This window comes from Cucumis melo, chromosome 9 (assembly GCF_025177605.1).
Source record: "Cucumis melo cultivar AY chromosome 9, USDA_Cmelo_AY_1.0, whole genome shotgun sequence".
In the NCBI taxonomy this organism is placed as follows: domain Eukaryota; kingdom Viridiplantae; phylum Streptophyta; class Magnoliopsida; order Cucurbitales; family Cucurbitaceae; genus Cucumis; species Cucumis melo.
In genome coordinates this window covers 24976152-24989536 of record NC_066865.1, presented here as the reverse complement: position 1 = coordinate 24989536, position 13385 = coordinate 24976152, and the positions used below count along the sequence as shown (strand labels likewise).

At 30.3% G+C, this 13385-nt stretch overlaps 1 protein-coding gene across 1 annotated transcript; it reads left to right on the top strand.

Annotated features, from left to right (window-relative positions):
* The first annotated feature begins 7823 nt into the window (after positions 1–7823).
* Positions 7824–11719, top strand: LOC103482963 (protein BOBBER 1). Its single transcript, XM_008439372.2, has 6 exons — positions 7824–8331; positions 9429–9601; positions 9683–9731; positions 9922–10088; positions 11118–11201; positions 11294–11719. Exons 1-6 carry the CDS (start codon positions 7902–7904, stop codon positions 11330–11332), a joined length of 942 nt encoding a protein of 313 aa, XP_008437594.1. The 5' UTR covers positions 7824–7901; the 3' UTR covers positions 11333–11719.
* The last annotated feature ends 1666 nt before the right edge of the window (positions 11720–13385 follow it).

Sequence of the window (13385 nt, the reverse complement as noted above, 5' to 3'; positions counted from 1 at the left end):
TTCATATTTTAGCTCAACAAAAACTTGATTATTCTATGCTAATTATTGACTCCACGTAATTAATTCATCCCCTCTAATTTTCTAATTTCCATTAGTATACATATATATGAGAAAATACAACTTAATGCTACATATAAACAACCTTGGCTGATAACAAATTAAGCAAAAAGATTTTGTCGTAAAAAGTAGGGTTTATGTCATTAAACAAAAAGTTCGTTATTTATAGAATATAATATGAACTATTTGTATAAATTGATTTTACAACTCATTTAAAGTTGACGGTATATGATTTGATAAATACAAACTCGTTACAAAGAACATGATTAATTAATAGTCAACCTCATATAAACATAAAATAAATAATTAAAATTCGTATAAATTAAAGTTTGTTTAATATGGACCAAAGACCCATTATCATTAAATTGACAACCAACTAAGTGATTCAAAAATATATCTACTTTTTAATTGGAGTATCATTGAACTAATAGTACACACTGATCAAGTTGATAAAATAGAATTGAATTACAATATATATATCACTCAATAATTGTTGTTTTATTTGGTTTATGTATATTATTGTAAAACTCATATGTTTAAATATAATAATGAGTTGTATCCACAGGCTAAGTGCTTTAATAATATTCATTAGTCAATGTTGGTCAAATCATTGTAGTAAAGAAAAAGGCTATATAGCAATGGGAAACATCCTCCCACCTTCCTATATCAACATCTAAAATAAAAGTGGATTTCCTTTTTCTAATTCTTAACTAATTTGAGCTTTGAGTGAGTGAGTGAGAGAGAGAGAGAGAGAGAGAGAGAGAGAGAGAGAGAGAGAGAAAAGCTTACTATTGTCTCTAATTATGAAATTAAATATTTAATAATGATCAATACCTCATTTCTTCATTAAGTTATATTATATACTTTTCTACCATATTTAATGATTCAAATATATTCATTCTCATTTTTTTTTCTTCTATTGAGAACTCAAAAACATGTTGTAAATCCTAAGAAATTGATAATATAAAACCCTATAATACATACTTACCCATTAATTGCTACTTATGAAATTCACTAGACTTTAGATAATGATTTTCATTCTTCAGAAATTTTTTTTAGGGATATACCTTTTTATAAGACGTTACAAGGTTTTAGATGAAAGTTTCCTCCCGAACAAAAATATAATTAGTTCGATTTTTCATCCCTACATTTTATGGAGCATTAATTGATCAGATATACTTCACACGATTAGTATATTGGTGTGTATTGAAGACCAAAAAGTTCGTGGTTCAAATCTTTCCTCCCATTTATAATTTAACTAAGTAGAATTTGAAAATTTAGAAAAAAAAACACAAGATATTATTAATTTTCCACAAGTTTTAAAACAACAAATTAGTGTTCCAAACTAAGATGTTAAAAATACTTATTACAAAATTTTACATCACACTAAAAATTATCGACTGGTGTTTGGCTAAGAAGTTGAGTTAAAAAGACTTGAAAAATTATAAAATAAAAAGTTTAAAAACAAAAAGGGTTATCATAAAAACAAATTTTTAGAATTAATAAAACTACCGTAATATATAAATTTAACTTTACATCCAAAACACAAAACATACGAACTCGAATAGAATAACCTTACACTCTAAATTACATACATATGAATTCTCCATACATATAAACTCCAAACAAAATTATATCTCGTCAAACTAACATTCAAAACAATTCTCTAATATTTTTTTAATTTATTGAAAGCTACATTCGAAATAACTATATGACAAATATGAGAATATTCAAACGAAGCAAGCTGGAATAGAATGTAATAATTGTTGCGTTTTTTATGTGTCCAAAAAAGTTAAAAATGTAACGTATAGGTTTAGATAAGGTTAGACGTGCTTATTGGAAGTCCCTATTCAAACTTTTATTTTTCATCCGAAGCTTTTGGACCCAAAACCCTCCACTGCCACAAAAAAGGACATTTGGGTTTGGGTCATATATCTTTTGGAATTAGGTTATAGTACCCCTCATTTTGACCTCATCACAAAAGTGTTAAAGTCTTGACGGCTCTATTGATATTAATATGTGGTCATATATGATATGATGTAACGCTTAGATATCACTGATGAGTAAATTCCTAACAATATTCACATCTAATTTATTTCATAAAAATATCCAAAAACTCATAATACAGAGTTACACATATTTATAGAAAGTTCCCATGATAATTAAATTTAAAAAAAAAATAGATATTTTAGTCTTTTTTAATAATAATTCATTTTGTATGGTAAAATGAAGACATAAAGTGCACTTTAGCCCATTTAATTAATTAAATATGTTCAATATATCGAAGGTTTAAGACGAAGATATGTTTTTTTTTTTTTTTTAATTTAGACTATCTTTTTTTTTTTCAATTATCTATTACTTTAAGTTAATTAATAGGTTAAATAGATACAAATTTGGAAGTTTGTAAATCTAAATAGACATAAATTAAAAATCTATTTACTTTTTTCTAAATCAATTTATTTTGGGGGTGACAAGTACATAAGAGTGGAAAAGTAAAGGTATTTGGGTACACAAAAGCACACATAGTTAGAAAGATTATTATTATAGAGAAGCTTTAGATAATCCACTTGGTGGGTAGCAGACCCTATGAATCATTTCAATTTGTCCCTCATTCATATATACTTTTCCTTTAATGTCAATTCTCAACTAATTTTTAAGCACAAAAATTAATTCACCAACAAATAGGAACAAAATTCAACTACTCTAAAGTTTCTTTTACAATTTTTGACAATTATATTTCTTTCCTTTTTCTGAAAAAAAAAAAAGAAAAAAGAAATTAGCTAGCTCTAATATGAAGCTTTGTGTTCGTTAATTTTTCAACTTCAATCAAGTGGAATTTAAATGATTGCTTAAAATAAATATATAAAACAAGAACAAAAAATCCCTCAAAATAAGAATGAGGAAAATCTAACCGACACAACAAAAGAATTCCTTTCATCTTCTTCATGGGGAGGAAGGTAGAAGAAAAAAACACACCAAAAGTTACCCTGCGACACGGCCACCACAGGAGCAAGATGGTGTGTTGTCCCATTCGTTGAGTGTAAACACCAGAAGAAGAAAGAACACAATCCAAATAGTAAAAACTAAAGATATATATAATCTCTTTCACGAAATAATGTATTTGGGTCAAACAATCACTTATTTAGTTACACTAATTACATTAATTAATTATGAAATTTTGGTTAGATGAAGTAAAAATTGACCTATAATCATCTGGATTTGGTAACATTGAAAATTAATCTTAGAAAAGTTTTAGACAATTTTGTCACCATAAGATATAACTAATAAAGAACTAATTTTTCTTTTTTTGGAACACAATTTTCCAAAAACTTAAGTTTGAAGCTGCCACTTCTTCTAATAAAACTATTCCTAGAAACTTAAAGATGAAAAAGGTGTTTGGATATGGTCGTTGGTTATACCAATTTTTAGTCTTCAATTAGTTATCTATTAATGATGATTATTAAGTTCAACTTTTGAAGTAATATATATTAAGTTTGTTTTTCTAACTAAATAGGGTGATTTTTTTTTTCTTTTTTACTTATATCTAAACTGATAGGATTTGTTTGTTTTTTGTAAACTAATAGGGTGGTTTGAACTCTGCCCTAATTGATATATATACCATTCATTAATTACAACAATAAACCTAATCTTTGTCTACCTCTCAACAATAATAGTATGGTATTAAGTTTAATTTTGTATGATTTTATACATAATTAGAATCAACTTAGGTAATTTCTTGTGTCCAATTCATATAAAAAAAAAACTCACTTTTTAATTCAATAGTGAAATTAAGTATGTGATTAAAAAAGATATAATATAATTGATATAGTTTTTACTATCTATATTAACAAAATGTATAATTAGATAACTCCATAGTTAAAAGTATTTTATATTCGACGACCAAATAAAACTAAGACGTTACATATTAACAAATTAATATTTAGTGTAGGGTGATTGGATAATTTTATTTAAAATGAAACTATCCCCACCTTGCTTTCTAATAATCTTTCCAACCACTCATGATTGCAATTTTATGATAACTTTAGAGCTACACAAGAAACACAACCCCAACTGCTTATATTCATCTTCCAAATTATTTAAAAAGAAATTAAAGGAAGGAAGGAAAAAAAACAGTGATTTATCAAATACTTTAGGTTAGGTGTGATAACAATTTTAAAAATATGTTCAATTTCAATCATGTAATCAAACCAAACAAGACAATTAACCAAAGATATTAAAAAGAAACTTTTGCAATTTTTTTATCTTTCAAAATTTTGGATCAAACACCCTAAGTTGACATATTATTATATTATTAATTCTTTTTTTTTTCTTTTTATCATTATCACATAGTGATAATTGAATATATGGAAAATTTATAGTTATACCAAACGACATGGTTAAAGTCAATTGAATGATGATTGATTAGAGCAATATAAACAAGAACTTAGCAATGATATTATATGATGGAAATATTTTAACTAACAAAATTTTATGCCCAATGAGATGCATGGCATGATCAATATAGGTGTCTTGTCACAACTTTGAAAAATATATATTTGTTGATAATAAATGGTCGTAAATTTAAGTTTAATGAAAATAAAGTATGAATGAATTTGACGTTAACATTAATTATTTTATTACACCAAAGGGCTAAAAGGGTTCACATAGTAGGCTTAAAAATAGATCAACGTAGAGCTTAATTAAATGGAGAGAGACATCAAGAATTCTTAGAATGGGGAAAATTTTGTTCTATAGCTTGTACCTTTTTATATATACATAGAATTAACCATAGAAAAATGTTTAATTAAGATCTTCTTTTATATATATATATATATATATATATATATATATATATATATATATATATATATATATATATATATATATATTTCGAAATACAAATAAAATCTCATCTCCCACTATCCCTAGCTAGTCTATACCATAGCCCTATTGACTTTGTTAATGATGTGTGAGGCAAAACTCGAGCTATATTATAAAGCTTTTTTATTCATATCGGTGTAATCGTTGTATAGGTATAGGTGTCTATTGATATACGAATAGTAATAAATCTCAATTAGAAAAGAAATTGGTTTGTTTTTATTTTATTACATTTCTTATAATTAAGATATTTTGCAAACATGATTTAATTATGATTGAGGTTGTTAACTTTTTTATTGTATGGTATTATTGTCTTTTTACCTTTACTATTAATGTTACCGTTTAGAGTCAATTGATAACAATATTTACAGCAATAGTAGTAATTGTGAAAGATTCATAACGCTCCTATTGTAATGCTAGCTAACAATATATTTGTAACAACAACGATAACAATAACAAATTATGCAAGCAAACATCGTTCAAAAATATTTAAAAAAAAGTTAGTGAGTCGCACGTAAAAAAGCGCAATCGAATCAATCATTCTCAACCGCACAATCAATTATTGTATCTGTTGATCATTACAATTTTAATCGTAGACCTTCACATTTCATTATGATTACATAACACACAGGAAAAAAAAAAAGTCATCAAATTGAACTCACTTTTGAAATTATCATTCACGAACCACAGATTTAATTAAAGAAACAAAGATGGCCAAAATTGAAAACAATACTTTTGTTATTAACTATGAAAGAGTGTATATAAGGGAAAAGTTAGGGTTCATGGTGATAAAAATCTTAAATGGTGAAACATGTAGGTTTGAATGAATTAAAAAGATACACTTTTTTTTTTTTTTTTGTATTAAAATAAACTATCCTCATATTACAATCTTTTATCTTAAAAAGTGGCAGATGAAGTTTGGTCCTCTTTTGGAATATTTTGTCAAATTATGGTTCTATAATTATATACTACCTTGTCCTTGTCCATAACACATAGTTTTAGTTTATGAAAATTTTAATCTTAATTAAAATAAATACTCCATCTTCTCAACCTTATCTCCAAATAAATCCAACCTTTATGATAAATAATGTATAAATTCATATTCATCTTGGCATGCAGAGGTTGAGATAAATCACATTTATTATAATTAAATGAAAGGATTCCATATTAAGTTACCTACATATTACATATATACAAAATTAAATTACCTACTAATTAGTTACATTAATGCTTGTTGGGACCCAACAAATAATTCTCCATTCTCTCTCTCTCTCTCTCTCTCACACACACACACACACATATGTATGTTTTAATTTCTATCTATACTTTAAACAAACTTCTACTGCCTTTTTATTTTTTGTGTTTTAAATAATCTTTTCAAATTTTATCTGTATTTTAGAAAAAAGATATTTATAATTTGTTATCCATGTATGTCGATTTATATCGTTATTGTGATATTTTGTTATATTTATATATATTTTAAGTCGATGATTTTTCAAACATAAATTTAACAAAATATAATATTCTCGTCCTAAGAGGGTTTTTTCTTTAAAGAAAAAATACTGAAATTAAAGAAGCCTTCTATGTAAATGAAAATTTGCGTTAAATACTTATTTAGCCAATTTCATGGAAAGTCATTATTATTTATTTGTTTATTTATTGGAGGTTGTTATTATTAAAATTATTAAATAAAAAAGAAAATAGTATGGCACTTATGGCTTCAACTTTTGAAGGGCTGGCCCATCTACCTCATAAGTGGGCTTCAAGGCTTGACCCAACCCTTCTCAATCTATAGTTTAGTCCTTTCCATTTTCCTATGTATGGAGCTAAACAAAGATATGTTTATTATATTAAACCCAACAATTCGATTTTATCGTATAATTAAGGAATCAAATTAATGTCCCATCAAAATTTAAAAAGAAAGTCCTTTGCAATAAGTTTAATATCAAATTAATTTTATAAGATTAGTATAAATTGTTCAACCCAAAAGTTAACGTAATATTTAAATATGTTGTGGGAAGTGAAAATATGATCAACTGTCTTTGTTGTTATTTTCCTCCCTAGAAATTCATCGATATTCTTAACATTTCTTTTGACAATATGTAGGGTTGGGAGATTGAACCTCACTGCTCACAAGAAATAGATAATAAAAATTTAATGTCTCATTTTGGCTAGCTATTCTCAATTTAAAATGCAATAGTATAAAATATATATATATATATATAATATTAGTATACGTGTCAGTCTATATATATACACGGAGGGAATATGATTTTTTTATATATTTTATATTTCACCCAGTCAAGAATTCAAACCTTAGACCTTCAAATCAATAATATAGAGTTTACACGGTTTTTGCAACAATAAACAATAACTCTATTGGCTTACAAATACATGGTATGTGCAAGATAACTCTAATCACCGGGGAATTTAGCATATGTCCAGAGCCCCTCAACTTTATTGTTTTTATATAATATATATAAAGAAAACTACTTAATTATTAATATTTATAATTATTTTAGTGGTTATTCTGTAAAACTATATACTCAAGATTAAGCAAGTCAAAAAATAGATAGTCTAATGCTATTCGATCTCAATTATTTAAGGAATATGTCGAACATATTAAGAGCATTTATAAGATATAATAAAATTCATTTAATAGTTTTATCTTTTTAGATTATCCATAATGATTCGTCGTTTTATTTATTTATTATTTAAACCACAATCATTATTAATTTCTCTAAATGCTAATGTTATTTCCGGAAAGAAGAATATTTTTAATCAGTGGATCTTTTTTCTCAAATAAAAATAAATGTCGAGGTTCGTTCGAGCTTCTAGAGCTTCTAGCGTATTCTCTAGTATTTATCTTCCTTATAAATACGCATTAGAGACTAAATTCTTAAACCCTCATTCAACTGGGCCGATCTTTTCGAGCCATTTTAGCAGTTCCCTTCCTTTTGTGCGCCATGGCGATTATCTCCGACTACGAAGAGAAGGAAGAAATCCCAAAGCCAAAGAGGCCTTCATCTTCCTCCTCTCCATCTTCTTCTTCATCAGCTAAGCCTTCTCAATTCAATGCCAACTTTGACCCTTCAAACCCTCTAGGGTTTTTGGAGAAGGTGTTCGATTTTCTTGCCAATGAGACCGATTTTCTCTCCAACGATAGAGTCGAGAAGGACATTGAGACGGTTGTGCGCAGAGCTGTGGAGAAGAGAAAGAAGCATGAGGAGTCACTTGAGCTTAAAGGTAAGGCTGAAAAGAGGATTAAGGAGGAGGTGAAGAGTGTTAAGCAGGAAGCTGCGCCGGCGAAGGCTGTTGCATCGCCGCCGGAAGAGAAAGTGGGTGAGAAGTTGGAGGAAGTTACCGAGGAGAAGAAAGAGGACAACGGGCCAAGAGGTGAGCATTCCCTCTTCCTCTACTTATTTGTTCTCTTTTATGTCAAATTGTTATTTGTGTTGGATTGACTTTGTTGATTTCATACTATCTGGAAGAGGTAAAGTGAGGGTAAACATACATTAATTAAAATGATTGTTCGTTCTTAAATCCCAGTCTGTCAAGTGTGGCTAGATTTAATTGTTAATTGTGCTTTCAACAGGCATGGTGTAGAAATGGTAGTGAAGAAATTTGCATTGGTGATGTAGCATTACGGACAGCAGTTCTATAATTCTTAGTTTGAGTCGTCAATGGTTTTAGTTTGTAATTAGCCAGTTGTTTACTTGATTGTGGGGTGTAGGTTAATCATAATAAGTATTTATCCATATGTTCTCCGAGACTCTCTCCTTTGAATTCAATGTTTGACCTTTTCGGTTGTTCAATGTGGCTTCGAGTTCACACGTCTTGATTGAATTTTAAGTTTAGAAGTGAAATATTTGAAATACTATTCTATTCTAGTCATATCACGAGTTTGAAGTCACATCAATTTTTAAGGGGCATTTGGAGGGCGCAGTTAATTATTATAGTCTATGAGTTTAAATAGTTTGTGATTGGGTTGAAGACGATTTTAGTCTTAGTCTTGAGGGACGTGAAATGGTAATACTGGTAATGGTAGATCATAATAATTGGGAACTCCAACTACTATAATTGGAGCCCTAAACGGGGGGCTATTATAGCCCACTCCACAGGTGGCCCAAACTCTTCCTAGCGAGTTCAAGTAAATGGTTTAAGTTGATTTATTTGGAGTATGTGTATGTGCTTGGATATTGGAAACCATTCTTCAGTTGAGTAAACTTATATGAATTTACCATTTTGGATCGAGCATGATAATCTCTTCATGCAGTTTCATAGTTTCTGTCTTTTCTTTTCATAATGCATATGCATCTGCACAAGATGTCTAGAATTCCTCTGGAACTTGGAATTCAGTGTGAGGCTTATCTTATCGTATCAAATTTGTGAAATAAATCTTTTGTGCTGTGAGTTCCACTGACTGACCTATCTTTTGTTTCTAAACTGAATGTCATATCAACGTTGTTTCTTACTTCTAATGGCTTTTGCAGTCCCCAACAAAGGTAATGGTCTTGATATGGACAACTACTCTTGGACACAGTCTCTCCAAGAAGTCAATGTTAATGTACCTGTACCAAAAGGAACTAAGTCCAGGTTCGTGGTTTGTGAGATCAAGAAGAATCGTCTCAAAGTTGGACTAAAGGGTCAACCGCCAGTGATAGATGTACGTTTTTTCCACATAATCTTGTTTGCACAGGGTGTTATTTTTTATTTTCAGTTCTAAATTATTATCACATGCTCGCAGGGAGAGCTTTGTCATACTGTCAAGCCAGATGACTGTTATTGGAGCATAGGTACTTGAAGTTCTGTTAAAAAAGAAGTGTGAACAATGTTAAATTCTCTTTTAAATATGGTTTATTTTTATGCTGCTCAAGTTCTTGGGATTTGATAGCATAAATAAGAAAGCAGTTTTTTCGTGTTCACTTGGGTATTGAAGTTTTTGTGTTTATTATTTGATCATGTTTATGTTGATACTTGCTGCAGAGGATGAGAGCATCATTTCTATTCTTTTGACTAAGCACAACCAAATGGAGTGGTGGAAATATTTAGTTAAAGGGGATCCTGAGATTGATACTCAGAAGGTTGAGCCTGAGAACAGCAAACTATCTGATTTAGATCCAGAAACACGACAAACAGTTGAAAAGATGATGGTATGTGTTTTGGTCGTCTATTTTCTATCTATTGCACTGCACTTATGGTTTTGTTATATTATGGTTTTTCCTCTTCGATGCATATTTATTATTCTTCTGCATAACAAGTTTTGCTGACATGTGCACTAACATGCAAAAAGAAAAAAAAATACAATTAAGTGTAACGTTGGGAGGGGATATTTCATGAAGCAATTTTTCTGGATAAATGGAAGGTTACCGGCATTATTTGTTCACTTCCGTTGGTTCTCATAAAACAACCAAGAAGTCTACAGTCCAAATCCCATCAATAGTTAAGCCACAAAGAAAGAAAGAAAAAAGAAAAGAAAAGAAAAGAAAATTTTAGTCTCCTCCCAATACACACAATTTCCTCCACAATTCTCTAGTTACTTCATACCAATTGTCATATGCTTGCCTATGTGCCTTAATATCATTTGACCCGTTGCACATTATGCCTCACTGGCTTTTTAAATCTCAGTCTCTCTCTTCCCTGTCCTGAACGAATGTGAAATCTCAAGTATGATATGGCTAAGAGTCACAGATCTCAAGTGGCTTTGTGATAGAAACCAAATATATTGAAACATATAAAATAGTGGTATTATCATATTACTAGTGAACTACAACGTTATTTGAGGCACTTAGAACCTCCTCACTCTTGAGATATAATAAGTTTTAACTATGCTCCATATTAACGTTGGAATTAAATCTCCCTCGTCAAATCATGTTTGGAAGGCAAATTATATTTTATTATTGATCTATGAACTATATGCATTATCATCAGAGACACCTCTCAGAGTTGATGTGTTCTTGGTCTTGGCATTTGCAATTCTCAATAAATCTAGACTCATACATGATTATGCTATCTAATTTCTTGTTGTTCAATGAGTTCTTTAAGTTTGTTTTTTGGTGGCATATCCTTGTGCATTGGCCATTGATTGATGCGTGCGTTCACAACTGTTGCTATATGTTATTAATTTACAATAAATTGATGATCAATCCATATTCCTTGATTGATTTGGAAATCTTTTACAGTTCGATCAAAGGCAGAAATCTATGGGACTCCCGACAAGTGATGAGATGCAGAAGCAAGAGATTCTGAAGAAGTTCATGTCTGAGGTGATTGTTTATAACTGTGTGCGTGTGTTTGTTTTTGGTTTATAATATCTTACTGGTTCTTTTATTGAACCTCTGGAATTGGTCCTATGCAGCATCCGGAGATGGACTTTTCAAGGGCAAAGATATCGTAAATGGAACTGCCAGATTCTTTGGCGCATAGATAAGAGAACCTAAAGAAGGAAAAAAAACCAAAATATTTGTAGTTTTTGTTCAGGGCTGGAAAGTTGTGTTTTTTTAGGGAGGTTTGAGTTCTCGTTATTTATGAGAATGGCAGTGAACATATTCTCATTATTTATGAAACGGGATTTTGGTATGGTGTGTGTATGGAATTGAGTTTTACCATTTTATTTTTCATGATAATTTAGATGGGCTTTTCTCCGATTTTGGGCTAAGACTGCATGTTGGATCCGAGTGAAAGGTCCATGGGCTCACGGGTTCATTCCAATTCAAGGAACAATCTTTTTGTGATAACGAACAGATAACTATATTTATTTCAATCCAAGTTTGATCTTTGTCAATGGCATTTAGAAGATAGAAGAACATGCATGATTTGGTTAATTGTTTGGAGACTTCGGTAACTTCAATCCAATAAATAAATATTCTATTACATGCTTAGTTCTATGAAACAAAATACTGTAGGAATAGTACTTTCTCAACTGGGATTTCCTTTGTTTCTACAAGTTTTTTCCTTCTAGGTGGGCGAAGAAAGAACAAAACTACTTCAATTAGACCGCGAGAGGGACTTCTGAACCAGGTACGTGGTGCTCCTTTCTAATAATTGAATTTACATTTTTAATCTTTCATGCATTCAACGGTGTAAAATTATCAATCAGGTTGTTTTGTTGTCGACAGATGTCGACGAGTGCCTTTCCCAAGCTATTTGGGCTCTTCTTAATTTCCTTTTCCAAGAAAAGGTAGAAGGGCCTACAACCCTTGGCCATTATTGTGTGATAGCCCCACAAGCCCTATCGATGAAATGATTCTCTTTCTCTCTGACTAGTTAAAAAGGACTTCACCTTGAGAAACCTGTACCCTGGGGGGACCTTTAATCTCTCCTCCCATGTCTGAGGGGCTTGGTTTTGTACTCTTCCCCCTCTATTGACTTTGTACTATACATGCCTGCTTTTGCTGTTGTGAGCAATATAAACCAAATTGAAACACAACATAATGGGATACCTTTAATTCTCTCTCCCCACATGCTTCCCAATGATCCCAATCTCTTTGCCTTCCACCTTGGTAATTAGGAAGGGTTAGAAAATCTCAATGTCTATGGAAATATTAAAGTCTCAATTTTTAATAGATGAAAATATCTTTTGTGGACGAAAATTGAATACCTGTTTAGTTACATTAATAATAATAATAATAAAAAAAGCATCTTTCTAAATGTCCAGACCTAAAAACTTCCATTACAGTTTTTGTTGTACCTATTACTACATTTTAAAACCTCTCTGGTAGAGTAATAGGGATGCTACGAGTCAGGAAACTTTACAAAGTCTAGGTTAAAAAATCTTGAGGATCTTTTATATCTAGATTGAAATGTTCCCACTTTCTTGTTTGGTAATATTGATTAACCATTCTTTCATGAAACCGAACCAAAAGGAAAAAAAAAAAAAAAAAAAAAAAAAAGATTTGAAGATTCAGCTTCTAGACATAAGAAATCCCTGAGCATTTTCCTGTCAGTGAAAGTGAGCCAGTTGTTTCTTATCAAAGGAGAAAGAAACTGAAAAAAAAAATCCAAGATGACTGACAATGACATATTCTTTGATGAATCCACCTCATCTTCTCCCAAATTTTGACCCGAAAAAGAAACAGTTCCCTCATAATACTTGTAAAAGCAGAGCTCAGATTTCTCCTTGTTCATTTCTTTCCACAGCTTTTGGAAAATGGGTAATTTCTTCACTACTTTTCTTCTTGTCCAAATTCAGTCATCCACATGACAATGATGTGGCATGCTACTTGTCATTGGAATTTTCTACTTTATTTTCTGGTTCAATATTAATAGGTTCTCTACCAAGATAATGAACGGGTCCTTATCTAAAGCGATGGCATTGGAGATTTCCTCCCAAATTTTATTGCCCGAAGAACCGTTTCTCAGTGTTTGATTCCTTATTGTTCTTTTCAAAGTTGTGAACGTCATTTTTGTACTAACCTTGTACTGCACATAAGCCACTCTGTTTAGACAAC